This window comes from Trachemys scripta, chromosome 3 (assembly GCF_013100865.1).
Source record: "Trachemys scripta elegans isolate TJP31775 chromosome 3, CAS_Tse_1.0, whole genome shotgun sequence".
NCBI classification, from domain to species: domain Eukaryota; kingdom Metazoa; phylum Chordata; order Testudines; family Emydidae; genus Trachemys; species Trachemys scripta.
In genome coordinates, this window is record NC_048300.1 from 3,801,023 (window position 1) to 3,826,042 (window position 25,020).

The window sequence follows — 25,020 nt, forward strand, 5'->3', positions numbered from 1 at the left end:
ACAAACTACACCTGGTGGAACATGAGGGACAGAACTCAGAGCTTCTGGCTCCCAAAGCCCAGAGTTCTTCTGCTTGGCCTAACAGAGACAAGCTCCCCATTCGCTATCAGTCACTTTGAGCTGCTGCAGGTTGCCAGGCACACACGCTGGAGCAGGTCTGACCTGGCATGCTGCCAAGGGCCGTGGTAAGTGCTGCTTGCCGTCTGCTTAGCCAAGAGAGGAGTTCCAAATGAGCTGTGTTTTCCTTGCAGTTGGCGTACTGTGTTGTGCAGTTCCTGGAGAAAGACAGCAGCTTGACTGAACCGGTGAGTGCCCTTGCTTGGCTTTGGCATGTCAGCCACGGCCCCAGTTCACATCACAAGATCATTTCTAGACACTTTAGCAGCTAAGTTACTCTGACCCCACTCCAAAGAGACCTGGCATAAGTTGGATTTGTTGCTCACTGGAGCTGGCCTGCAGAGGGGTATCGGTCATCTGACATGTCACAAGCACAGGGCAGGACTAGATACACACAGCCAGGCAGGCTTTGGGGGCTGAGCAGTTTGGAAACGAGACATGAGCAAGCAGAGCACAGCTAGGAGTGAGTCTGTCGTGTATGATTCCAGTCCAGCTGTAGCAGAATGCAAAGCGTGCAAAGACCCTCTCATGGCAACTCCCCTTCTGGCTACACAGCTTCTGCCATGAGAAGATGCTTGGGAATCGGACAGCCGAAGAAACCAGCAAGAGTTTATAGGGAACTGCGGGTGGTTGAGATCCAATCTAAACCACTAGAGCGGGTCAGAAGACCACGGGAGAGGGTGTAGAAACTGGAGACAGAAAGGTCTGTTTAGCCTGCGTGAGCTGCCCCTTGTGGAGGGGTGGGCTTTGTTTTACGGAGCTGTTGGAGCCTCCTTATCGTATCCCCTCCTGCCAGTTCACCTCCAGGACATTGAATCCTGACAGCTGAGTTTGCCTTCAAGTTGTAATGCTGCTGAAGACTGAATTTGTACAGTGTGGTGCTCTGGCGCAAACAGGGCCCAGATTGTGTCCTGCATTGTGGCTCTGCAGACCCACAATAACACTAAGCAGAGCAATGCTGACGGGACAGAGGGTGTGAGAGGAAGATCAAGGGCTCCGCTCCTCAGGGCAGAGTGTGGAGATTTGTCATACGTGGCTCTATTCTACACAGGCTCAGCTCTGGCAGACGGCTACTGGCTTGCGCATGGAAATGGCATTTTAATTACTCATATTTACAGCTTGGATTGTGTTGCACCTGAGCTGGCAAAGCTGCGCACTGACAATTAGCCTGCCTGTGTTCAGCCATTTGCACATTCTAGCTCCAGCATTCCCACACTGCAGGTTCTGGAAATAGGCCTCCTCCTGCCCTCCCACTCACTCCCCCAAGTCATCCATATACTCACTGCCAGGGGAAGCACATGTCTCCTGTGCCAGGTAATTCACCGCCCTGCTGATCCCAGGCGAGTGAGATCTAGCTAAGCCTGCCACTCAAAGTATTGGAGCTGCTGAGATGGGGGAGGGAAGCAGAGAATTTCTGGGGGGTTCTTGCTGTGCATTCACACAGCAAAGCGTGGTAGATCCTTACTGACAATGCGAAGACTCATTACTGAATTTTGCAAATCAGTGAGCAAAGGCCTGATTCGGTGCCCATGGTAGGACTCCCACTCACTGCAAGGGGCATTGTATCAAGTCCGACCAAACCGATTCTGTGAAGACAAGGCAGCATCATCACAGAACGCACGGTGTGTTTGTGTAAAAGTATCCAAGCCTTAGTAACCTGGGACCTCATGTGGTGCTTGTGTGCTTGATCCCTGCCTTGTTTGTCCTTCATCCATGACACAAGAGCTGCCCCACCGAATCTTGCTGAATAAACGTGCTCCAGAATGACAGTATTGGTGATAACCAAACAAAGCAAAGACCAACTCCTGTGCATCTCACCCAACCTTAGCTCTAGGGAAAACTGCCTTTGGAGTCACTGAAACTAGTTATTGATTGAATGGCAAAACTACCAGTGCCGTGGACACCGAGCTGTCCCTGCCTTGCAGAGCCCTTGGAACGGTGGAAACATCATGCAAGCAGCCTTCCTCTTGCTGCTGTGCCCTCTGCTGTTCCCTCAGGCTGCTTGCCGGGCTAAGCTCAGCGTTTCAGGCTTCTCCTAGGAATTGGTGAAAGGCTGGCGTTTCCAAAATGTTTTCAGTTGTGCAGCACCAACCAGGCACTGCAGCCATGAGTGCTATGTTCAGCTTTGACCAGTGCTAGCTGAACAGTGTGTAAGCTCTCTGAACATCCACTGACACTTCGGCTTCATAAGCTCTGTTGTTGAACTACAAACAGTGTTAGCTAGGAGAACTGCTCTTGCAAACCGTTCTGTTTGAAGCCAGCGTGTGCAGTTTTCATGCAATGCATCTCTCCCAAATGAATGTTCAAACGGCAGACTCTGCAACGTGTGGCTGTATCTGTTTCAGAAAGAGATTTGATTTGGAAGTGAGTGGCTAAAACTTTCACTCAGTGCATTTGGATTCTGATCTAGAAGGCACTGAGCATTGGTATTTGGCGTTCAGTGGATTTGTCACATCCCTTTTGGGACAATAGGTTAGCCAGATCATGATACATTGAGTCCAGAATTCCTCCCCTGCCAGTACCTGATGCCTCAGGTGACAGTGGAATCCCCCATTGCACTCGGTAAATGGTACGATCTTGCATTTGGACGAGAACTTCCGTTCTGACCCCTTGGTGATTAGTTTACACTCTGAAACATCAGTTTTGATCGTCTGAATCTGCACATCCATACAACAAACACGACTGTTCATAAAAGTCTCCAGTCCCTGTCCTGAGTCTCCTGCGGCCGTGAGCGCCACAGGGCAGCTGCATTTCTTGGGAAGCAGAATTTCTCTCCGTTGCTCTCTATTCACCAGCATGTCACTTTGAGTGGCCCCTTGTTCTCGTGGGGACAAAGTGAAAAGCAGGCGATGATCACTTTTCCCTGTATAGTCTGAACCCTTAGGACACGGGCTAGTCCCAAAGTGGGTGAAGCCAAAGCTCAGAAGGAACTTTTTGGCCCAAATGCAGGGCTCCCCCTCTTCAACCTGCCTTCTCCAAGAACACCACCAAGCACATTAACTTATCAGAAAACCCATTCACTACCTGGGCAGCTTTCCTCTGCTTGGGAAGGAGCTGGGGTGGGGGGAAGTAGTCTCTTTGCTTAGTGCCCTAGCTTGAGAAGGCTGTCAGCCACCATGCTGATGGGAATGGTGAGCACCTGAGCAGAACAAGAGGGTGTATCCACGGAAGAAGGAGCTATGTCTGCTGCTAGGTAGTGCTCCTGGGCAGAGCTAGCGTCTAGGCACTCCGCCTCTCTGTGCAGCCATATCCTGTCCAGGCTGCCTGCAGGGAAATGTGGGGGTAGGTGCCAGGTGATATAGGTGCCTTCAGCTTCCGGGTCTGGAGCCCAGAGGGTCTGTGTGCTGGACAGGTAGTCAGTGGCGTTGGCAAGGTAGGGAGAGGAGTGGAGCAGCAAGGGAAGCTGTGCCGCTTCAGAGTTGAGGAGGAGAGTCCAGAAGAGAGTTCACCCAGTGCCTGTCCTGCAACATATAGTTCCAAGGACTGCCCCAGACGCTGGGATTCTGAGAGCCAAATACCTTGATGGGGCCCTCTTTAGTACCTCCTAAGGTCTGGGAGGACAGAGCAGTTCGAGGCCTCTGTGCTGGTGGAGGGTCTCTGGATGCAGAGCTGGGGGGGAGGGGTGGGGTTCAGAGGCATGAAAGAGCTGGTGATTTGTATGCCTAACCCGACTGAGTCCATATGTACGGGCCCTGCGTCTGCTGATGTGCATGGGATGTGGCTGTGCTGGGGTTCTGTGGCTGAGGGGCTAGACAGCAGTGCCAATAGGTTTGCACTCTGCTCCCAAGCTCCTTTCTTTACCTGCTCAGGTGATTGTGGGCTTGCTGAAGTTTTGGCCGAAAACGCACAGTCCCAAGGAGGTGATGTTTCTGAACGAGCTGGAGGAAATACTGGATGTGATCGAGCCCTCCGAGTTCGTGAAGGTCATGGAGCCCCTGTTCAGGCAGCTGGCCAAGTGTGTTTCCAGCCCACACTTCCAGGTAGGTTCCAGGCTCAGCAAGACCACCTGGCATTGCTTTGCACCCGGGTCCTGTTTTTAGGGTGAAGCTGAGATTCTGGAGCGTGCTTCTGTGATCACTAGCAGAATCGATGGTAAATTTAGTGGCAGCAGTGATCAGGATGACTCCTGAGGATGGCACAAAAACAGGAGGCATTAGTGAGCCACCAGACCAATAGTCTAGGAGTAGGATGACTGTGAATGTCCTCCCAAGCTACTGATAGTGTTTTCCCCAGCCATGAGTGTTACAACATTGAGGGGCTAGCGTGGGGATCTTGTGCTGCCTCTCGTAAGTGGCCAGTCTGATCTGTGGGGTTCCTCCTGTCCCTGAGTACTGTGTCCAGGCCCTTTTGAAATCAAATTATCTACTTGTCTGCTGCACTGGAGGATGATCAGCCAATGAGACTTTCTGTTCTTATGAGGATTCTCAGTGTTGCATGCCCGCAGAAAGGATACTTTGCACTGGCCTGGCTCTGGGGCAGCAGATCATCCATTGTGGAGATTGAAGAGGGGGAGAGCAGGAAGGATGGAAGATCTTCAGGGTCACTTGATGGTTCCATTTGAGGGATACCAAGGGTAGCTGGGGAAGGTGGAAATGTTAACACCGTGATACAGTGCTGAGGGGCACGCCTGGTAGTTTTGGGATCGAGTCATTCAGCAGCTGCCCCTCTCCACACCCTTCCTCTGCATTGCCTCTTGTTTGCCATCTATGTGACGTGCGTTTCACAGATACATGGTCTCTTCCCCACACAACTCACAGTGTAGGTAGATGCCACGCAAAAGCAGGCACACATCAAGAAGGTCAGGAATTAAAGGATGGCAAAATAATTAATGCCAATCAACATGGGTTTTGTGGAAAATAGGTCTTGTTGAATTAATGTGATACAGGTTTTTTTATGATATTACAAATTTAGTTGACAAAGGTAATGGTGTTGACATAAATTGCTTAGATGTCTGAGAGACATTTGATTTAGTCCCCTGTGATAATCTGAAGAGTGGCGCTGTACAAAGTCACTGTGGCCCATGTTAAATGGATTAAAAATTGGCTAACTGATAGATCTCAACAAGTAATTGTAAATGGAATCATCAGATGGGGCTCTCTGCCCAGTGCTATTCAATATCTTTATCAATAATCTGGAAGAAAATGTAAAATCATTTTTGGTAAAACTGGCTGGTGACATAAAAATTGGTGAGCTGGTAACTAAAGAAAAGGAGGGGTCAGTTGTATAGAATGATCTGGACCTCTTGGTCACCTGGGTTCAGTTGAACAACATGCATTTTAATACAGCCGAATGCTAGGTACAAAGACTGTAGGCTACACTGACCGGATGGGACCTGTATCCTGTAAAGCATGGACTCTGAAAATGACTTAGGCACATGATGGAAATTCTTGACTGTATAAGCAGGGGGATATTGAGATATTGAGTAGGGGTAAGAAGGTGGTTTTACCTCTGCGTGTGGACAGAATTAGTGAGACCGTTATGGGATAGTGTGTCCCATTCTGGTGTCCAATAATGTTGATAAAACGAAGAAGGTTCAGAAAAGAGCTATGAAAATAAAGCTCTGTGAGGAAAACACTGTCTTACAGTGAGAGACTACCTTATCAGAGAGTTTGAGGTGACTTGGTCATAGTCTAGTGCAGGGGTAGGCAACCTATGGCATGCATGCCAAAGGTGGCACGCAAGCTGATTTTCAGTGGCACTCACACTTCCCGGGTCCAGGGGACTCTGCATTTTAATTTAATATTAAATGAAGCTTCTTAAACATTTTAAAAACCTTATTTACTTTACATACAACAATAGTTTAGTTATATATTATAGACCTATAGAAAGAGACCTTCTAAAAACGTTAAAATGTATTACTGGCACACGAAACCTTAAATGAGAGTGAATAAATGAAGACTCGGCACAGCACTTCTGAAAGGTTGCCAACCCCTGGTCTAGTAGCTCAATGGGGAAGAGGTGTCTGAGAGCTGGCTTGTTAATCTACCAGACAAAGGCATAACAAGATATAACGGCTCAAATGTGAAGTTAGATAAATTCAGACTAGAAAGAAGGCTTTCTTTTCTTTTCTTTTCTTTTCTTTAACAGTGAGGGTAATTAACCATTGGAACAACTTACCTAAGGATGTGGTAGATTCCCCATCATTTGGCGTCTTAAGCTATATTCTAAAAGATATAGTCTAGAGCAGGAATTACTGGATGCTAAGGCCTGTGTTATACAGGAGGTCAGGCCCAATGATCACAATGTTCTCTCTTGGTCTTAAATCTAACTCTGCAGCTGAGCAGGGACATGCAGGGACCTGGCCTGATAGAGCCACAGGCTTGTTTTGTTTGGGGGGGGGGGGGGGGGGTTGAGAGAGAAGGTTTCTTCTCTCTCCCCTGAAGGAAGGGTGAGGACTGTGGCTGAAGTGCCCTCATAGGATACATTTTTACTGCCCAGTTAACCCAGGCCCTTATGTGACTTTTAGCCCAGAGTCCCCTTGCAGCCACAGAGGGTTTGGAGGTGCTTTCACCCTGGGCTAGCTTACTCCGCTGCAGGGGTGGGTTAGAACCCGAGTTCCGCTTTAACTCGAGCTGGAACATAGTCCTCCAGTCCATTCCCACAATCCCACTGAAGGACCAACAGGCTCTCCCACAGTTGACAGAATCATAGAGTGTCTCTGATAAAAGGGATATCTCCCCAGACACACATGGGCGTGGGCAGAAACAGTGAGGACGCAGTAACACAGATGGGCCTTTGCAGTGGGGATCCTCACACCCAGGGTAGGCTAACCCAGTGCTGAGACCTGAGTGCCAGTCACCCGGGTTAAGTGTGCAGTGAAGGCATAGCGTAAGGAGGAGAGGGTAAAGGAACTGTGGAGCAGGTCAGGGAGGAGTCTTCGCCTAGGGAGCTATATGGAAGGTGGTCCAGGGAGCAGAGAGAGACGAGAACATTAAGGTGGGATCCAATTTGTGCAAGAACCCAAAGGTGAGAACAAGGGTCTTGAGTTTTGTACGGAAGGCAAAAGGGAGCCTTGGGAGAGATTTGCAGAGGGGTCTGATGTGGTCAGAGCAGCAGGCAGGGGAAATGGTTTTGACAGTATTTTTGGTCAGTTGAAGAGAGTGAGGTCGAAGGGAAGGAAGTTGCTGTAACGGAGGTGAAAGTTGGTTAGGACCTGGATGAGGGTCTTGAAGTTGGGGACAGACAGCAATGGAGAAAAACTGACCAGGCTTAGCAGTGATGTCAGTTTGGAGGGTCAGGAGGAAGAGAGAACACAGAGGAATGTCCCTGTTGGACAGGGAGGGGAGGGGAGATTTCAGGGAGGAAAGAGCTCCATTTTTAGCCCTTGATGAGCTTTGGCTGGAGGCAGGACAATACGAGGAAGAGTTGTTGGAGATGTGACTGAATGGAGAGTCATCGATAGAACAATAGCAGCTGAAGCCAGGTGACCAAATGAGGCTACCCAAGGACATAGCCCTGAGGACCCGCCCTGCACGGGGAGAGGAGGAGCTCTTGGTGTAGATGCAGCAGAATCTAAACGGGGAGAGACCAGAAACCAAGGGCTGGGTCTCTCCGGGCAGAGGACCATTGCCAGAGGTGGCAAAGACGAGCTCCTCAGCCGGAGCTCTGTCGAGTCTGATTTCTTGGCTGGGGAGTGCCAGAACTTTTGCCTGGTTGGTGACGAGTGGAATTCTCACATGCACCCTATGACCTGTCCGCAAGGAGCCTATACAGAGATGTGCTTCCCTCCCCCTGCAGGTGGCCGAGCGAGCGCTGTACTACTGGAACAACGAGTACATCATGAGCCTGATCAGCGACAATGCAGCCAAAATTCTCCCCATCATGTTCCCGGCACTCTACAAGAATTCCAAGAGTCACTGGAACAAGTAGGTCCTTTCTGTGGGTCCGGGGGCCATTATGAATGAGTCAGTGAGCATCCAGGATCGCGCAGGCCTGCTGCTGGCTCCAGGGGAGTTCACTGTGGTGCTGCTGCTTGCTTTGGGGCACAGAGGAGGCGTGGAGCTCAGATACCAAGGGGATGGGTGCACTAGATCTGAAAAACCCAAGTAGCCCACAGCAGCCGGGGCCTGAACTTGTCATTTTGGGTGGCTGTTCAGCCAACCCAGTCAGATGGCCGAGATCTCTAGCCCTTGGAGTCTGACTGGTAGGTGTGTCGGGATTGTCTAGTTCAGTTTCACAAGCCGTGGAGCGCAGAGACCTCTGCGGCCTCCAGGGCTGAACAGAGGCACTGGTGAATGTGCTGGTCTGGTGTCTCCAGCTGCCAGGTAACAGAGAGAGCACTGAGACAGCACAACCCACAGCACAGTTGTGCTTCCCGCTGCTGCTTGGCACCAGAGCCTCATGTGTCCCACCCACCACCCAGCTCTTCCTCCAACTGTTGTTAGCTGTTTCAGTTAAATAGGGGTTAAGAGTCCGAACCCCCGCTGGGTACATTTGCAGGGCCAGCAGAAACCCCTGGCAGCAAGTCTCAGAGCTCGGGCTTGCACTACAGCGCTACAAATAGCTGTGTAAATGTTCAGGCTTGGGCTCTGAAGCCTGGTGCGGGGAGGCATTTCCTGATATTTCTGTGGGGGAGAAGGCAGGAAAGCCCCCTCCCCTCTCCCCCGCCGCCCTCGTCCTCATGTCTTCCCTGTACACTGGAAAGAGGCAAAACTAGAGCACTTTTAATACAATTTAGGGGGAGCTTGCTGGAGCTGGGATTCAGAGTGTCTGTAATACAAAGAAATTGGCTGCCGAATAAAAACTGTTTGCAAACTATTGAACCATTGTCTGTTTCTGCTTTCGCTCGCCTCTTCGCCATAAAGAATCAGAAAGAGGCACAAACTGAACTGTTCCCTTTGCAGCTCCCCTTAAGGGGTGGGGTAAATGTTATGCTCACCACCAGGCAAGGAAATAGGTACTGTGGCCTTGACTTTCACACCAGGACTTTCACGCACGCACTTCTTCATGTAGTTTGGGCCACCTTTCTACCAGCATGATTCAGAAATGTGCTTTGCACCACTAGACAGAGCCATTTCCATTGGTTCTGAGGTTTCTTTTCTCATTTGTCTAATCTTCCCCCTCATTTGTCCGCCTTTCTCTCTCTCCTTCCTGGGAGCAGCACAGGGCAGTGCTTGTACTCTGTTTCTGCCTCTTTCCAGTTTGTGATGGTATTTTTCTACTAGTCCTGCGTTCCCTGAGATCTTTCTCGCTGCCACCCTTGCTTTCCCAGAATGGGCTGAGGGACCCAGAAATTCTCCCCTTCCTTCCCCCAACTCGGTCACTGTGTGTGTCAGAAAATAACATCTAGGAACTATCCCTTTATTGCAAACTGTTCCCAAAGGCAATTAGTACTGTGAGTCCTCTTTCATGGCTGGGGAGGGAGCACAGAGAGGTAAGGTGACTTACAGGAGCCAGACTGCATGACTACTAGCCCATGCTGCTTCTGGGCACGATTCCAATCTGTGTTCTGATTTCCCAGCACCACAGACAGGCAGGGCGCTTTCAGACAAGACACAGTTCCTGCCCTAGAGGCTTACAGTGTAGCGTGAATAAGGCGTGACGCAATGCCAGCATCCTTGACACCAGAGGAGGAGGTGGCTTGTTCTCTCAGTGCACGCAGTGCTAGTTCCTGGTTCCAAATTGCTGTTAAGTGCCCCTCCTTCAGAGGTGGTGTACGTTCCAGTTTGCTGCAGCAGCTGCTGTACACTGGAACTGAGCTAATGGAATGAAGCCATGTGGGGAAATCAAACAATCCGGCTGGTACATTGCAAACCTCCATCACATGCAGCTGTAAAACTGGGTGGAACAAAGCTCTATGGGAAAATCCCCGAGCTGGCCCCCAGCTTCTTCCATCTCTAGCTTCGTTGACTATGTGATGCCCAATAGGAAAGGCCCTGGGGGCTTGAATGCTGATTTCCTGCTGACATCTGTGTTGGGAACCACCAACTCAGCAGCATTACTAGTTATGGCTCCATTGAACTGCAGCCCCAGTCACTGTGAAGAGAGCTGCTCCCCCCTGTGGAATAATCAAAGGGATTCAGGTCTCAGTTCTTTTCACACCGAGTCCTGGGACCATAGGAAGGGCTCTGGTCAAGCTCCTACAAGCAGTAGTGACGTCTGTCTCCTTCCCAACAGGGTAAGGGACAGGCAACTTGATGCTACCTGTGACCCAGTGTCCCTCTTCTGCCTTCTTTGCAGGACGATCCATGGCCTGATCTACAACGCCCTGAAGCTGTTCATGGAGATGAACCAGAAGCTGTTTGATGACTGCACACAGCAATACAAGGCAGAGAAGCAGAAGTGAGTAGCTTGGGCAGGGGCCTCCCCTCAGCTGACTTAAACTAATATCTGAGTCTCCTTGACCGTGTGAGGAAAGTCCCAAGCCAGTATGGTTAGCAGTCAGGTTTAAGCGGTTGCTCCGGTCAAACAGGGACCCTTCAGAATGTAGGGAAGCCAAGGGGAAGGAGTATAAACAAAAGCAGGAAAAAAGTCAGAGGGAAATTAGGAAGGCAGAGGTGGACACCGAAAAGCAAAAAGTTAGAAACAACTGAGAAATCCTGTCAGTCTATCAGAAGCAAGAAGCCTGTTGCAGAACTGGTGGGTTTGCTGGACCACCAGGGAATAAAGGGAGAAGTGGAGGAGGAGGAGGAGGATGCAGAGAAACGAAGGCCCTGATTCGGCAGTGCATTTAAGCACCTTCTCATCTCACATTGACTTCAATGGAACCTAAGCACATGTTTAAAAATTAAGTCTCTGCTTAAGGGTTTTGCTGAATTGGGGCCATGATGGCGTTTGGGGAGGTATCTGCTGTTCTCAGGTTATAAAGAATTGTCTGGGGTTGAGTTTTCAGAAGAGGAAGTGCTGGAATAAATTGATCAAGTAAAGGGGCTCCGGTCCCCAGCCCCTAGTGATACATCCAAGAGCTGTGAAGGAACTTGGGAATGAAGTGGCTGAGCTGCTAATACATACATGCTTGTTAAAGTCCGGTACTGTACCACGGACTGGAGGGTAGCAAATATTGTACCTATTTTTAAAACATCTCTGAGGGTGGTTACAGCCCTGCAAGCCTTACTTTGGGACTTGGTAAGTAGGTTGAAACTAGAATAAAAAATACCTAGTAAAACAGGACAGGCTGGAGACAGGCCTGCATGGTGTCTGCCAAGGGAAGTTGTTCCTCACTGACCTAGCAGAGCCCTTTGAAGGTATCAGAAGAACAGTGGATAAAGAACAGGATGGCATAATTTATTTTGCGTTTCAAGTCGCTCACAAGAGGCTAGTAAGGAAACAAAGTAGCCCTGGGGTGAGAGGTAAAGTTCCGTCATGGAGCAGAAAGTGGATAAGAGACAGAAAACGAATTGCTGAGATAAATGAACTTTGTCATGTTGAAAGCTGACGACAGCAAGGGTTTCCCAGGGGTCCATACTAGGGCTGTTGCTGTTTGGAAGGAATGTGTGTATAATGTTGGCAGGGTTGACCAACGCTTTGCATGAAGGGTATGTCTGCAGTGCAGCTGGGAGGTGCTTTCCAGCACAGATAGGCAGACTGGTTTGCTCTGCTCCAGCTAGTGAACTAAAAACAGCAGCGTGGGGCTCAGTCGAGCTGCCCAAGTTCAAACCCGCCCCGCCACCTTCATGGAGGTACTTGGGTGGCAGTCCCAGCTGCTGTGTAGACACACCCTAAAACACCTTGTTTTCATTAGCTTGTGACTTTCCCACACTTCAACCGTTCCGTCTGACATTTTCCATGCAGGGGGTCTGGCTCTGACTGAATGGTTTTAGAAAATGTCAGCCAAAATTGGTCAGCCATTTCTAAGAACATACGATGTATAGAAGCATGGAACTACGTTGTTTTGCTCATGTTACAAATTTGACAACCTTGTCTGTGAAAAGCTGTAGCTCCCCTCTGCTTTGGAGCAGCAATTTGAAATTTGGCAGGAGGTGACCTTTGTGGCAGGGATATGCCTCTTGAGATCCCATGTGAAAATCTGCCCAGATTTGACCCAGTTGCCGACTAGAGATGTGCGAGAGTTTCGCAGCTAAATTCCCCAAAGATTCTATCTACACTGGGCATGCTTCAGCCCAGGGCTGAGCAGGACTCTCCCTGCAATTGCAGCTCTGGGCTGCCATGGGCCGTGCTGGGTTCAGCACTGGATTGAGAGCAGGGAGATTCTTTCCTTTGCTCTTAATGACCCCCTGGCTGCTGGGCCCAAGCAGTGTGGAGGTGGAAGCTGGCTGACTCCCATGTAGAGGGGACAAGAGCCAGACCAGCAAAGTAGTGGGGTGAATAGATTGGGACAAGGAGACTGAGGGGGAGGCTGGGACTGGAGCCTGGCAGGGGTGGGGAGAGGAAAACTGGGCCTGGGAGTTAGGGTGCAGAAACTGGGGCTGGCTGGGCAAGGAGCCTGGTACTTAGAGCCAGGGAGAGACTGGCATTGGGATTCTGGGAGCCAGTATCTGAGGGGATTGAGACTGGATGAGGAACCGGGGGGAGACGGGGGCTGAGAACCCATGGGGGAGTGGGAGGGGAGAGAGACCTGACACAGAGCCGGGATGCAAGGGGAGAACTGGCACTAGCTGGGCAAAGAGATTGGGACAAAGAGCCAAGGCAACGGACGGGGGAGACACCTAGTTGCTTGGACAACTTCCTGTGCCTCCTAGCCAATGAGTGGGGCTGGACGTTCCCCCAGTTAGAAGCTTTGTGGAGGGGACTTTGTGAACTAGAGCTTCGCTAGCCCCCTTCTCTACTGGTTTGGGTTTGCTGCTGGGTGGTAGCCAGTCGGTGCATTGTCTAGTTCAAGACCTGTGATTCTTCCCAAGGAGAGTGGGACTGGGAAGAAGAGCTGAGGTAGGGAAGAAACGGGACTGGGGCCAAGCAGCTTGGAGGGGGCAGGGCAGAAAGGGTCACACTTGTGGGCAGGAGCGGTGCCAGGGTTTTTCCCACCCTAGGCGGCAGCGCTCCTCCTCTGAGCTTTCAGCGGCGGGGGTCCTTCTGCTCCTTGTGCGTCTTCGGGGCACTTCGGCGGCGGGTCCCGGAGCGAGTGAAGGACCCGGTGCCGAATTTCCGCCGAAGACCCGGAGCGGAAGGACCCCCCGCCGCCGAATTTCCACCGAGGACAGCAAAATGTCGCCCCCCAAATCCTGGTGCCCTAGGCGATTGCCTAGGGTCGCCTAGTGGAAGCGCCGGCCCTGCTTGTGGGAAACAGGCAGAAGAGTGTGTGCCCACTAGAAATACTCCCCGCCAGAGCCTGGAATGGAGTCCATGATTCCTGAGTCTCTCAAATATCTGTGAAATCAACTGGGAAAGTGTGTCTCTCATTCTCCTCTAGTGCTGGCCCACATAGAGGATGATAATCTACTAATGCGATCAGTTATTCCGTTAGCTCAAGGTGCGGAGGTCAGTGGGGTGGAGCTAAAATTTCCAACCCGGCTGATGACCATGTGGGGGTCAATCAGATGTCGCAAGATGGAATTTCTATGTTTTCAGCTTGCTTTTTTTCAGTTAGCAAGTTACATGCACAAACCTGTGTTCAAAGAACATTACGGTGATTCCTCACTTAGTCGTCCCGGTTAACGTTGTTACGTTGCTGATCAATTAGGGAACAGGCTCGTTTCAAGTTGCTCAGTGCTCCCTTATAACGTCATTTGGCAGCCGCCTGCTTTGTCCACTGCTTGCAGGAAGAGCAGCCCATTGGATCTAGCTGGTGGGGGCTTGGAACCAGGTGGGCTGGCAGCCCCCTGTCAGCACCCCTAAGTTCCCTGTGCGGTAGCCACCCAGCAGGCTATCAATTGCTGGGCAGTTCAGGTGTCCCTCCCCCCACTGCTGTGTGCTGTTCCTGCCCTCTGCCTTGGAGCTGCTCTCCGGAGCCTCCTGGTTGCTGTGCAAGGGGGAAGAACGAGGGGGGCTAATGTCAGGGTGTCCCCATCCCCCTGCTCCTGCACCCCACTTACCCCCTTTCCAAAGAGCAGGGGGGATACACAACAGCACTCAGGACAGAGGGAGCTTGCTGGCAGGAGCTGCTATCTCAACTTGCTCATTTATTTAAAATGGCAGTGTACTTAGAGTGGGGTCAGTGTACTTAAAGGGGCAATGCGCATCTCTCTCTCTCTCTCTCACACAGGGTGTGTGTCTCTGTCTCTGTCTGCCATGCTGTCTCCCCTCCCTCCATTCATGCTGCCTTGTAGAGTGTGAGGCTGCATTAACAACAGTGTGTTAACCCTTGAGAGCTCAGCCGAGTGCTAGTTCATCATTTAGCAGCAAGGCATTCCCTAGGAAATAGCCCACCCTCTGACACCACCACCTCAACCAAGCTTCACAATCATCATTGCTGTGTACAGTATTAAACTGTTTGTTTAAAACTGTGTGTGTGTCTATGTATATATAGTCTTTTTGTCTGGTCAAAAAAATTTCCCTGGAATCTAACCCCCCCCTTTTACATTAATTCTTATGGGGAAATTGGATATGCTTAACATCGTTTAGCTTAAAGTCGCATTTTTCAGGAACAGAACTACAACGTTCAGCGAGGAGTTACCGTATTAACATTGCAAAGTCAAGCTCTCAGAAGATAGGAAATGCCAATATAAAGGTTGCCTGTGCAATATTAATTCGTCCCTCTTGTGCGTATGTATTCTAATATTGTCTGTAATTACATGATCACATGCTGTTTTTTCCATAGGACCCTACCCCATTCAGTGAGACTGAGGAGAGGAGAGATTGAGAAGGATGAGGACTGTTTAGGTTAGAAAGAAGAGGGCACATAGGAGGTATACACAATAATTACAGGGTTAGGGAAGGTATGTTGGATGTTCCTGTTCACCTTGTGTCATAGCACAAGAACAAGGGGATGTTGCATAAGGCTGAAAGCCAACCAATGTGCAACTGATAAAAAGAAACATATTTTTACACAAGGCATAGTTAGCCTATGGAACTCACTGCCACAAGGTATCACTGAGGCCAAGAGCTTAGGAGGATTCAGAAAGGATTAGACATTTAAATGGTTATTGGCCACCCACAGTACCTGCCTCTGCAGAACTGATCACTTCCTGCAGCTGCGCAGCCACGCAACACCTTTGTGAGCCGTACTGGGCAGTTAGAGGCAGGCCCATTTCCCAGGGCCATACACTGAGTGGGTTGCTGGCACTGCTGGTGTCTTTTTCTAGAGCCCCCTAGCCCTCCGGGAGAAGCGAGGCCATGCACCTTGCTATCCAAAGAGCGATTAGTTACTACTTAAACAGGGTTCAGCTGCTCCGAAAGTCAGACCCTTGGAGAAAAATCAGAGGCTCAAGCCTATTAGTTATAAGATGGTGCATCTGGTCACGCTACAAACTAGCTGATTGTCTGTGCCTCAGCAGTTTGGGCCTGGTGCAGCTATAGGGATGGCAGGCTCAAGAGCATGTGTCCACACTGCCTTGTGTGAAAGCTGAGGGGGCAGCTAGGTGGAGTTGTGGACACGCCTTCATGATTGCTGCCACGCTGTCTGGAGCGGCTCTCAACTGTGAGTGCCAGCCTCAGGGCAGATGGTCAGAAAACCGGGCTGACCCCCCACGCTTGTGGTGTGTTCTGTAATTAGATTTCACCAAGCCAGTAGCAAAGGTGAACTCCTGGATCACTCTAGCAGTCTTACCATGGAGTCACAGACAGTTCTCGTAGACTCTCCATCTATCTTACCACCCAGACAAACTAGACTTAGTGATAATGGTCACCTAAACCAAAACTCTACCATCAGATTGCTCCCAGTCCCAAGAGACCAGTCACTTACCCCAGATCATAGAATCCTAGGGTTGGAAGGGACCTCAGGAGGTCCTCTAGTCCAACCCCCTGCTCAAAGCAGGACCAATCCCCGGACAGATTTTTGTCCCAGATCCCTAAATGGCCCCCTCAAGGACTGAACTCTCAACCCTGGGTTTAGCAAGCCAATGCTCAAACCACTGAGCTATCCCTCCCCCCCACTTGGTACCCTAGATGTGTAAGGGTCGGTAAGAGGCCTCGTGTACCATCAGGTGGGATTAAAAAAATGTCCCGCTGCAGGGCATAAAACCAGTCTCTGATTGATGGGAATAGGAAGAAACTTCTCTTGTGGAATGGTGTTGCACATGTGTATCGTAGGACTGTAATGCCAGTCAACATTGGTTTATGGGAAATAGGTCTTGGCAAACAATCCCGATTTCGTTCTTTGGTGAGATTACAAATTTGGTCAATAAAGGCACCTGCACAGATGTAACCTGCCGAGACTTTTGTCAGCATTTGACTTAGTTCCACACTGTGTGATATCAGCAAGAGCCCACGTTGAATGAATGAACTGGCTAACTGACAGGTGTCAGAAACTAGCCCTCAACGGGGAACCATCCTAGAACAGGGGTGTTTGTAGTGGGGTTCCGCAGGGATTGGTACTAGGCAGGTACTAGTCTGCATTTTCAACAGTGATGTGATAGTCAGTATGAAATCACCGCTGACACAAAGAAGGATGGAGTGGTAAATAACGCTGCGAAAAGGGCTCAGTGACACCCAGCGATCAGGATCTCTTGGTAAATGCAAGGTCATGCGTCTTGGAACAAGGAATGCTGGCAGTCCCTACAGAATGGGAGACTGTATCCTTGAAAGCAGGGACTGAAAAAAACACAGGGCTTCCATTCTGGATAATCAACTGAGCGTAAGCTCCTAATATGATGCTGTGGCAAAAAGGCTAATGCGGTCCTTGGATGTATAAATAGGGGAATAGTGAGTAGGAGCAGGGAGGAGTGATTTTTACCTCTGCATATCGCATTGGTGAGCCTGATATTGGAATACTGCATCCACATGTTCAAAAGAATGTTATAAATTTGGAGAAGATGCGGAAAAGAGCCATGGGCTGGAGAAAATGCCCTGGAGTGAGGGACTCAAACTAAACAGATCGAGCTCTATCAAAACGAAGATGCAGAGGTGACTTGATTAGTGTGTACTTGCCTTCCTGGGGAGAAACGACAAGGCACTAAAGGGCTCTTTAGTCTAGCAGGGACGGGCAGAACAAGACCCAGCATATGGAAGCCGAAGCCAGACAAAACGTATTTAGAAATAAGGTGCAGATTTTTACCAGTGAGGGCGATTAGCCCTTGGAACAAACTCCCCAGGGCACTGGTGGATTCTCCATCTCTTGATGCCTTCAGACCCAGACTGAAGCCTTTCGGGAAGATCTGCCAAACCCAAGTTGTTTAGCTCAATGCAGAAGTAACTCGATGACATTCTCTGGCCTGTGTTATACAGGAGATCAGACTAGATGATCTGATAGTCCCTTCTGGGCTTAAACTGTATGAAAAATCTGTGATTTGGCCACCTCAGGGCTTCTTGTGCCGTCCTCTGAAGCTGCTGGTCCTGGCCAGTGTTGGAGAGGGACCTTGAGCTAGATGGGCCCTCGCTCGGCTCTGGTAGGGCAGTTCCAATGTTCCTGTGCCTTGCCTGGGGAACGAGAATGGTAACTCCAAACTAGCCTCAGCACGTAGTGCTGGGGACAGGTCCACATGCTTCCCTCCTCCAAACTCAAACACGTGAACTGATCATTCAGACAACCCACTTCCAGCTGCTTTACCCTCCAGCTAGCAATCTGATCCCCCCCCCCAAGACAGACACGCTCTGTGCCCACCCAAAATCTTCCCAGGTGCACTGAATGGAATGCATCCTCCTCCAGCCACCAGGTGCTCCCAGTTTCCAGGTGTTACCCCCACCCAGAAATAGGTTTTTTGTAAGGGACAAAATTAGTGACACCCCTCCTCCCTTCCCCCCATGTCTCCTGCTGTCGCCAGGCCCCCCAGCGGATTTCCATCTCTGCCACTTTTCTCTAGAGTTTAACTTCTTCCCTTTCTCGGCAGGGGGAGGTTCAAGCTGAGGGAGCGAGAAGAGATGTGGCACAAGGTTGAGGAGCTGGCCCGGCAGAACCCCCAGGTAATGATGTCACTCGGAATGGGATGGACGGGGGAGCATTGGGGTTTCAAACGCCTACTGCCTGGGTCCGCAAAGAGCAGAACGCATCACTGGGTGGCTCCTTGCAGAAGGTCCTGGCCAGCCATGGAGCCCCAGTGGCAGCCTGTGTCTCAGTCCCCTATTGTTGTCATGAAGTGCAACAAGTTACCTGAGGACGTTGCCAAGCTAGTGGAGATACTTCCAATCTCCCAGCTGGCCTCTTACTTCAGTGGCATTGACCATCTGATACCGGAGGAGCAACTGTCCCCTGGAAAGCCTGTGTGTGTTCCTGGTTATCGAGTAGGGCGTGTGCCAGTGGCTGGCATTCTCCTGCTCTGCCAGCCTAGGTGAATGGCACACCACCACTGCTCAGCAGGCAGAGTGGGAACAGCGAAGGGCAGGAGTCTCCCTGGCTGAGGACTACTGTCTAACCCCTCTGTGCTGGCTTGAGGTGTAGAGGGTGCTTTGGGAGCATGTGAAATTCCCCGGGGGCCCTCTCAGACATGGGGGTAGAGGAGGGATTCTGGTGCTGGTGTGCAGTGTGCCTGCGTGCTGAACTAACCTCCCTGATTGTTCGGATTGTCTGCAGTACCCCATGTATTACGCTCCCCCACCCTTGCCTCCGGTTTACTGCATGGAGACAGAGACCCCAACTGCAGAGGACATTCAGCTACTGAAGAAAACGGTGGAGACAGAGGCTGTGCAGGTGAGTCAGGGTCCAGCACCCTGGGCAGAGTTCCTCAGAGGAGGTCCCTCCACCATAGGTGGCTCCATTTGAACAGAGATATTGCCAGACTGGATCAGAGCTGAGTCCATCTAGTCCAGTATCCAGGGGCCAGCACCAGATGCTTCAGAGGAAATGTTAAAAACTCCACAGTAGGAAGCGGTGAGAGAGTCAGAGATTCTTAAACCCTGAAGGAGGAGGATTTATTGCCCCTCAAACATGTAGCATTGGCTGTTCTACTTCTGCATAGTCTTGCACTCCGTATGAACGTCCAGCTTCTCTGAGTCGTGCTGAGGTCACATGTGAGCCCAGGAGTGTATCTATAGTTAGGGCCCTACCAAATTCACACCCATGAAAAACGCATCACAGACCATGAAATCTGGTGTTTTGTGGGCTTTTACCCCGATACTATGCAGATTTCACAGGGCAGACCAGTGTTTCTCAAATTGGGGGTCCTGACCCAAAAGGGAGTTGCAGGGGGTCACAAGATTATTTTAGGGGGGTCGTACTATTGCCAACCTTACTTCTGTGCTGCCTTCAGAGCTGGACGACCAGAGAGCAGCAGGTGTTGGCTTGGCACCAGCTCTGAAGGCAGCGCCCTGCCAGCAGCAACGCAGAAGGAAGGGTGGCAATTCCATACCAGGCCATCCTGACTTCTGCGCTGCTGCCTTCAGAGCGGGGCGGCCGGAGAGTGGCAGCTGCTGACTGAGGGCCCAGCTCTGCAGACAGCAGCGCAGAAGGGTGGCAATACCTTACCAGGCCATCCTTATCTCTACGCTGCTGCTGGCGGCCGCTCTGCATTCATAGCTGGCTTCCGGCCAGCAGCCGCCACTCTCCAGCTGCCCAGCTCTGAAGGCAGCGCTACCACCAGCAGCCGCAGTAAGGGTAGCAGTACTGTGAACCCCCCGTACAATAACCGTGCGACCCCCCACATCTCTTGTTTGGGTCAGGACCCTACAATTACAACACCGTGACATTTCAGATTTAAATATGAATGAATGAAATTTATAATTTTCAATATCCTATGACTGTGAAATAGACCAGAATGGACCATGAATTTGGTAGAGCCGCATGTGGCTCTGGGTAGTAGGCAGAATCCCTCCCCAGCAAGCAGGGCTTCCTTAATCATAGGCAGCTGGGTGGAGCATTGCTGTTACTGCTCACCGTTGTCTCTTCTCACATGAGCAAGAGCCCCCTCTGTTCCCTCTGGGCTGGGGAAAGGGGAGACGCTCAAAGTTGATCGGGGTGAGAGTGAAGGGCCTGGGACTCTCGCTGGGTGGGAGGTTAGTTCATCTCCTGAAGCTGAGCGCTGACCGTGGGCTTTGTCTCTAGATGCTGAAAGACATCAAGAAGGAGAAGGTTTTGCTGCGTCGGAAATCTGAGCTTCCTCAGGACGTCTACACTATAAAAGCCCTGGAGGCCCACAAGAGAGCAGAAGAATTCCTCACCTCAAGCCAAGAGGCGCTCTGACGGGCTAGGGAGCTGCCCTGGGAGGCCTGGCCCCCATTCCCCCCACCCCAGGGGTACCCAGAAATGCACTTGGTTCTAATGTATAACTAGGGAATGAACATGGTGAGCTGTGCCTGTCCACGCCATTCTCATTCTTTCAGGGTAGATTTGGTTTTACATTGTACCTCGTATCTCATTGCATTGTCACATCCTCCTGCTTTTTCCTTTAACGCTGTTTTGTGTGTGCGTTTGCAAAGGGAGCCCAGCCAGTCCATTTTCACATCATTCCAGGCAGGAGTCATTCCATTCCGTGCTACTTACTGACGCAGGACCAAAGCCTCCCCCAAATGCTCAGTGTCTGGGTGGGATTCCTCATCGCATGGTTCTGCACACAGCCCAAGGCCCTGTGCACGGACCATCCTCCACACCCACCCCTGCTCCATCTGTGCATCAGAGACCCGTAGCCATGACAGCGGAGAGAGGCTCGGTTGGTTGAATCAAGTCCATCCACAGGGCAGGTTTGTTCACTACAGTGAATTCTCAAGGGCCTTTTCCAGTCGCATTGTAACTGTCCTCGATGGGAGGTGATTCTACCAGTTAATAATCTGGCTTGGCAAGAACAGATATTTACCTTAACTTTTCCTTTACTTAACTGAATCTCCCCAGTCTGTTCTCTCCCACTCCCACCATAAGGTGGGCTAATCCTTTTCTGGGTGAAGTGCTCTGCAGTCTCTGAATGTAAGCACATTATTACTCATATTCCTTTGTACCCCCCTCAAATAATTACCCTCTCCCTTCTTCGGTTAGCATGATTCCCCCATCTAATGGTTTTTATTGGCCAAACTCTAATGAGGAAAGATTGTCACTTCCTCCAACCATTGTTGCTCCCGTCTTAAGTTCCCTCAAACTTGTCACTGTATTTCGAGTACTGAAGTGCCCGAATTTAACATGCTCTTCCAGGGGCACGTGACCCATGTGTCCCTGCTCTGTCATGTGTCTGCATACTCAACCCCAAGTTGTGCTAGCCTCGGTTCGTTACCATATCACGGGGGCATCCGCTGCTCCATGGCTACGCCAGCCGTCGGGTCCAGGAAGCTTGTGCTGGTAGCCTCGCTCCTGTGAGCCGCTGGCAGTAAAGTGATAGGCGCGTCTTGGGCCACTTTAAGTTTGGAAGCATTCTGTTGCTCTGCATTTTGGAATCTGTAGCTCCTGCAGGTGTTGATCAAGGCACACCGTACGCTGGCCATGTAGGAGGCTAGTTCTCGCGTCTGTTGTGCAGCTGTTCGTTCTCTTGTAGCATAGAAGGGACTAGTTATGCTATTTCATCCTTAGGAATGTATTTGCCAATAGCCCAGGTAGGTAATCTTCACCCTGGCAGGTAATCTATGGCTGCTATTGGCCGGGGTGCTGCAGTGTTTTGGTGTTTCTCTCCTGAGCACTCGATTTTGTATCACAGCTCTCCCCATTGTTGCCCTGGGGAGGCTAGTTTTTAAAGGGCGTGAGTGGGTTCGCTGAACCTTTAAACAAATACTGGCCCCACTCATAACAGATTGACAGCACCGGCCAACCCACTAAAGCCCTAACTGCATTTCCAAATGGGAAAACCCTAGAGTATCATGTCTGCTCTGCCTGTCTAAGGGTATTCCCTGCTCCAGCTCTGGGGTGTCTGTCTGCTAGGGTTCCCCTTGGGAGACAGTGCTCTAGCCTCCTACTTCGCACTCCTGACCTTCAGCCTGTTTTTCCTTCCTTAACTTCACCCCATTGCTCCTACTTTTAATTCCCACCCCTAACTCATGTTATATTCCTCTTGTTTAAACCCTTCACAGGTATCTCCTCTCCCCCTTGCCCTATTTAGCTTTTTCCTAAGTCATTCCTTCCACGCCCTGGCTCATTCACATTCTTTTGAATTCCCTCATGCTAGATGTGCTTGTCTTCCCCCAGAAGAGGTGGAGGGGATGGTAATTTACATAGTAGGTTCTTTAATCCTTTGGAGATCTTTCTCTCGTCTCTCCCAGCCCTGAACAGAACAGCCTCTCCTGTCTGCTTCACGCTGGGGGCTACTTCAAGTCTCTTCTGGATCCATGAATCAGATTGGGGAGGTTACTGCTTACTTTGAGTGTGAGTGTTAGCATGGAGCCAGGTGCTAACACTTACCACATACCTGGCCCAGCACCTCCACTGGCTACATAGCAGCTGTTATAGTGGAGTAGGGGCAAGGAAGGTAGGCAAGAGTCTGTGGGGATGGGTGGCTGAGCCGTTTATGACACTGGTGGAGCAGAAAGGGGCACTGGGCTGAGGGAATGGAAGGGGAAGAACTAAGAAGTCAGCTTGGCCTTGGTTGTAACACACATTAGCAAGCTGCCTGTCAGCCTGCCCCTGAACTGCTCCAGAAGGTTCCAGGGAGCAGGTCCTGCCCCACTGGAGAGTGCTGCGGGAGTAGATGGCCTGAACGCTGTAGAGAAGTGGTTTGGCTGTAGAAGAGATGGAGGCTGTAGCTGCATTTCAGGCTAGGATTTTCCTGGGGGTGGGCTCTGGTGCCTGTCCTGAAGCAAGCAGCAGTGAAACTTTCCATGTCTAACCAGGACAGCACCACTCCCTGGGTGGGTTGTACCTGCAGCACAGGAACGGAGCATTGTGTGCTGGATGACTTAGCCGAATACATAGCCCTCTTCTTAATCTTCTTGGGGGGCAGGGAAGGTTGTGTTCAGTACTTTAACTTTAAATTTTGTTTGCTGCCTATTCATTCCCGTGTCCTATATGTGTAAGGTGGGGCAGTGTGAGAAAGGGGTGAGTGCATGCAGCACCTCTGCAGAACTATCGTCCGACAGAATTACAGCCAGGACACGGCCCTTGGTAACTGTCTGCCAGGCCGTTGTCTTTTGTACAACATTTATTTCCTAGTATTCTGCCTGTGCCCTCCCCACTCGCACAGAGTTGGAGCTGCCTCTGCCACTTCTCACATAGCCCCTCCCTTCATGAGGGAAAAGCAAAACTAAACAATGCAGTCACCCCCTGGACACAAGTATTAAACTGCTTACAGGTCATATGTACATATGGTGTACTTTATTTTCAGTAGAGCATTATAGTATGAAAGTGTTGGATTTTGTACAGATGTCCCTGTATGTACAGAACTAAATAAAATGGATCTCTTGAAAAGACAACACCCTAGACTCCTGTGTGTGAGATGGTATAGCACAGCTGTTTGCCCTCTACAGCACTTGGGGGCAGCACATGCATGGGTGAGGAGGGAAATACCCTTTCCCTCACTGTGATCCACGGGCACCTAGTGCAGATCTGTTGTTCCTCACAGACAGACCTGGCTAGAGACAATAACGCTCTGCCCTGGGAGGTTACGAAGGCAGTCCAGTTCCTTGGGGGCAGAGAACTACTACTGGGCTAGCATGAGGACACCACAATAACTGACAAACTATCCAACAGCCGGGAGTGGGACAGGAAGAGACAAGGAAACAGATTTCCTCAGTGGGAGACAAACTGAGCATCTTAGCGCTTCAGCGCCGGGGGAGGTCGTTGACCCGTCCAGAGAAGGATGGTGGTGGTCTGCCTCCCATACATAACCCGAGGTTAAAGTGCACAGGGTAGCACTTTGTACTCAGCTCTCTTGATAGGGACCTGACCCTGGCTCTGCACTTCATTTCCATTCCGGCCTAGAGGTGCCGAGACTCTGCCTGGCCTGCAGCGTTCGCTGCACCATAGCCGTCCACTGATCATCCGAGATCTCGCTGGCCCATGCAGGGATCCCCAGGGTAGGGAGCTTCACGCCAGCCATCGTCCTTTTCACCAACTCCACGTGTGCTAGAGCCAAACAAAGTCAGAGCATGAGACCAGCTGCTGCTGCTAGAGATAGCGCCCTGGCCCAAAGCCTTCAAACAGCCAGGCTCTGGGAGCTCTGCTCGACCTCCAAGCAGCAAGGTACTGGTGCTGATACAACGCCCAGCATGAGAGAGCTGCCTCTTTCTCTATCCCCAACAAATGCCACTTCAGTCTAGAATAGAGGGAAGGGGATTCTCTTACCTGGATCCATGGGGATTGAACTTCGGCTGCTCTGAGCTGCAGCTCCGTCCTCCTCCTCCTCCTCCTCGCTATCCACAGGGGGGTCCGGCAGGTGCAGCCTCAGCATCTGGGGTGCATAACAAAATCCTCACAAGTTTCAGCAAAGCCTAGGGCAGAAACATGGTCTCCCTCTGCATCCATCCTCCTGTACAGACCCTCGCTATGCTCCCCAGGACTGCCAACCCAAAGAATCGCAAGTCAGATCTCCAAAATCATAAGATATATTAAAAGACTAAGTCAGGATTTTTGGTCTGTCTTGATTTAACGTCCCCTCCTCCCTCCCTCAGTGTGCCACAATCCGTGCTGACAGGTTTAGAGTGAGTAATGCAGTTCTGGGCCCTGCTGAAAGAGCGGTCACTAAAGAACCCAACAAGGCTCAGGGCCCCATTGTGCAAGGAGCTGTACAACCATAGCAAGAGACAGGCCTGGCCCTGAAGAGCCTGCAAACTAGTGCAAAGCATAACTGTGTCTGTAACCCGCCTCCCATCTTATCTATACAATAAACATCCACTTTTCACACTTGCTGAACTGCTCAGGAGTCAAACGACACCTCCAGGTGAAGGCTCTACAGCTCATTACCAATGCTCTGAGGCAGTCAGCCCACCCCACTAAGCTCTAATGTTGCACCTTTAGTTACGTGGCTTATTTTCTGGTAAGATGTTTATTAAATCAAGTTCTGTCCTTTCTGGAGTTTACAGGCAGGGTCTGCCACTCTGCACACACAGGCAGTCTCCCACGTACCACTCTCA

General features: G+C 50.8%; 2 protein-coding genes across 2 annotated transcripts in view; one reads left to right on the forward strand and one right to left on the reverse strand.

Annotated features, from left to right (window-relative positions):
• The window catches only part of PPP2R5D (protein phosphatase 2 regulatory subunit B'delta), a 41,547-nt gene extending 18,186 nt beyond the window's left edge, over window positions 1-23,361 (forward strand). Inside the window, exons 9-15 of the mRNA XM_034763974.1 lie at window positions 252-305; window positions 3,927-4,097; window positions 7,855-7,982; window positions 10,297-10,398; window positions 17,937-18,009; window positions 18,617-18,733; window positions 20,084-23,361. Of these exons, the coding sequence (XP_034619865.1) occupies window positions 252-305; window positions 3,927-4,097; window positions 7,855-7,982; window positions 10,297-10,398; window positions 17,937-18,009; window positions 18,617-18,733; window positions 20,084-20,221 (783 nt within the window). The 3' untranslated portion in view covers window positions 20,222-23,361. The remainder of the gene's footprint in view (window positions 1-251; window positions 306-3,926; window positions 4,098-7,854; window positions 7,983-10,296; window positions 10,399-17,936; window positions 18,010-18,616; window positions 18,734-20,083) is intronic.
• Window positions 23,249-25,014, reverse strand: MEA1 (male-enhanced antigen 1). Its single transcript, XM_034763976.1, has 2 exons — window positions 24,233-25,014; window positions 23,249-24,013 (listed from the first exon to the last, which is right to left on the reverse strand). Exons 1-2 carry the CDS (start codon window positions 24,336-24,338, stop codon window positions 23,850-23,852), a joined length of 270 nt encoding a protein of 89 aa, XP_034619867.1. The 5' UTR covers window positions 24,339-25,014; the 3' UTR covers window positions 23,249-23,849.
• Between the last annotated feature and the right edge of the window lie 6 nt (window positions 25,015-25,020).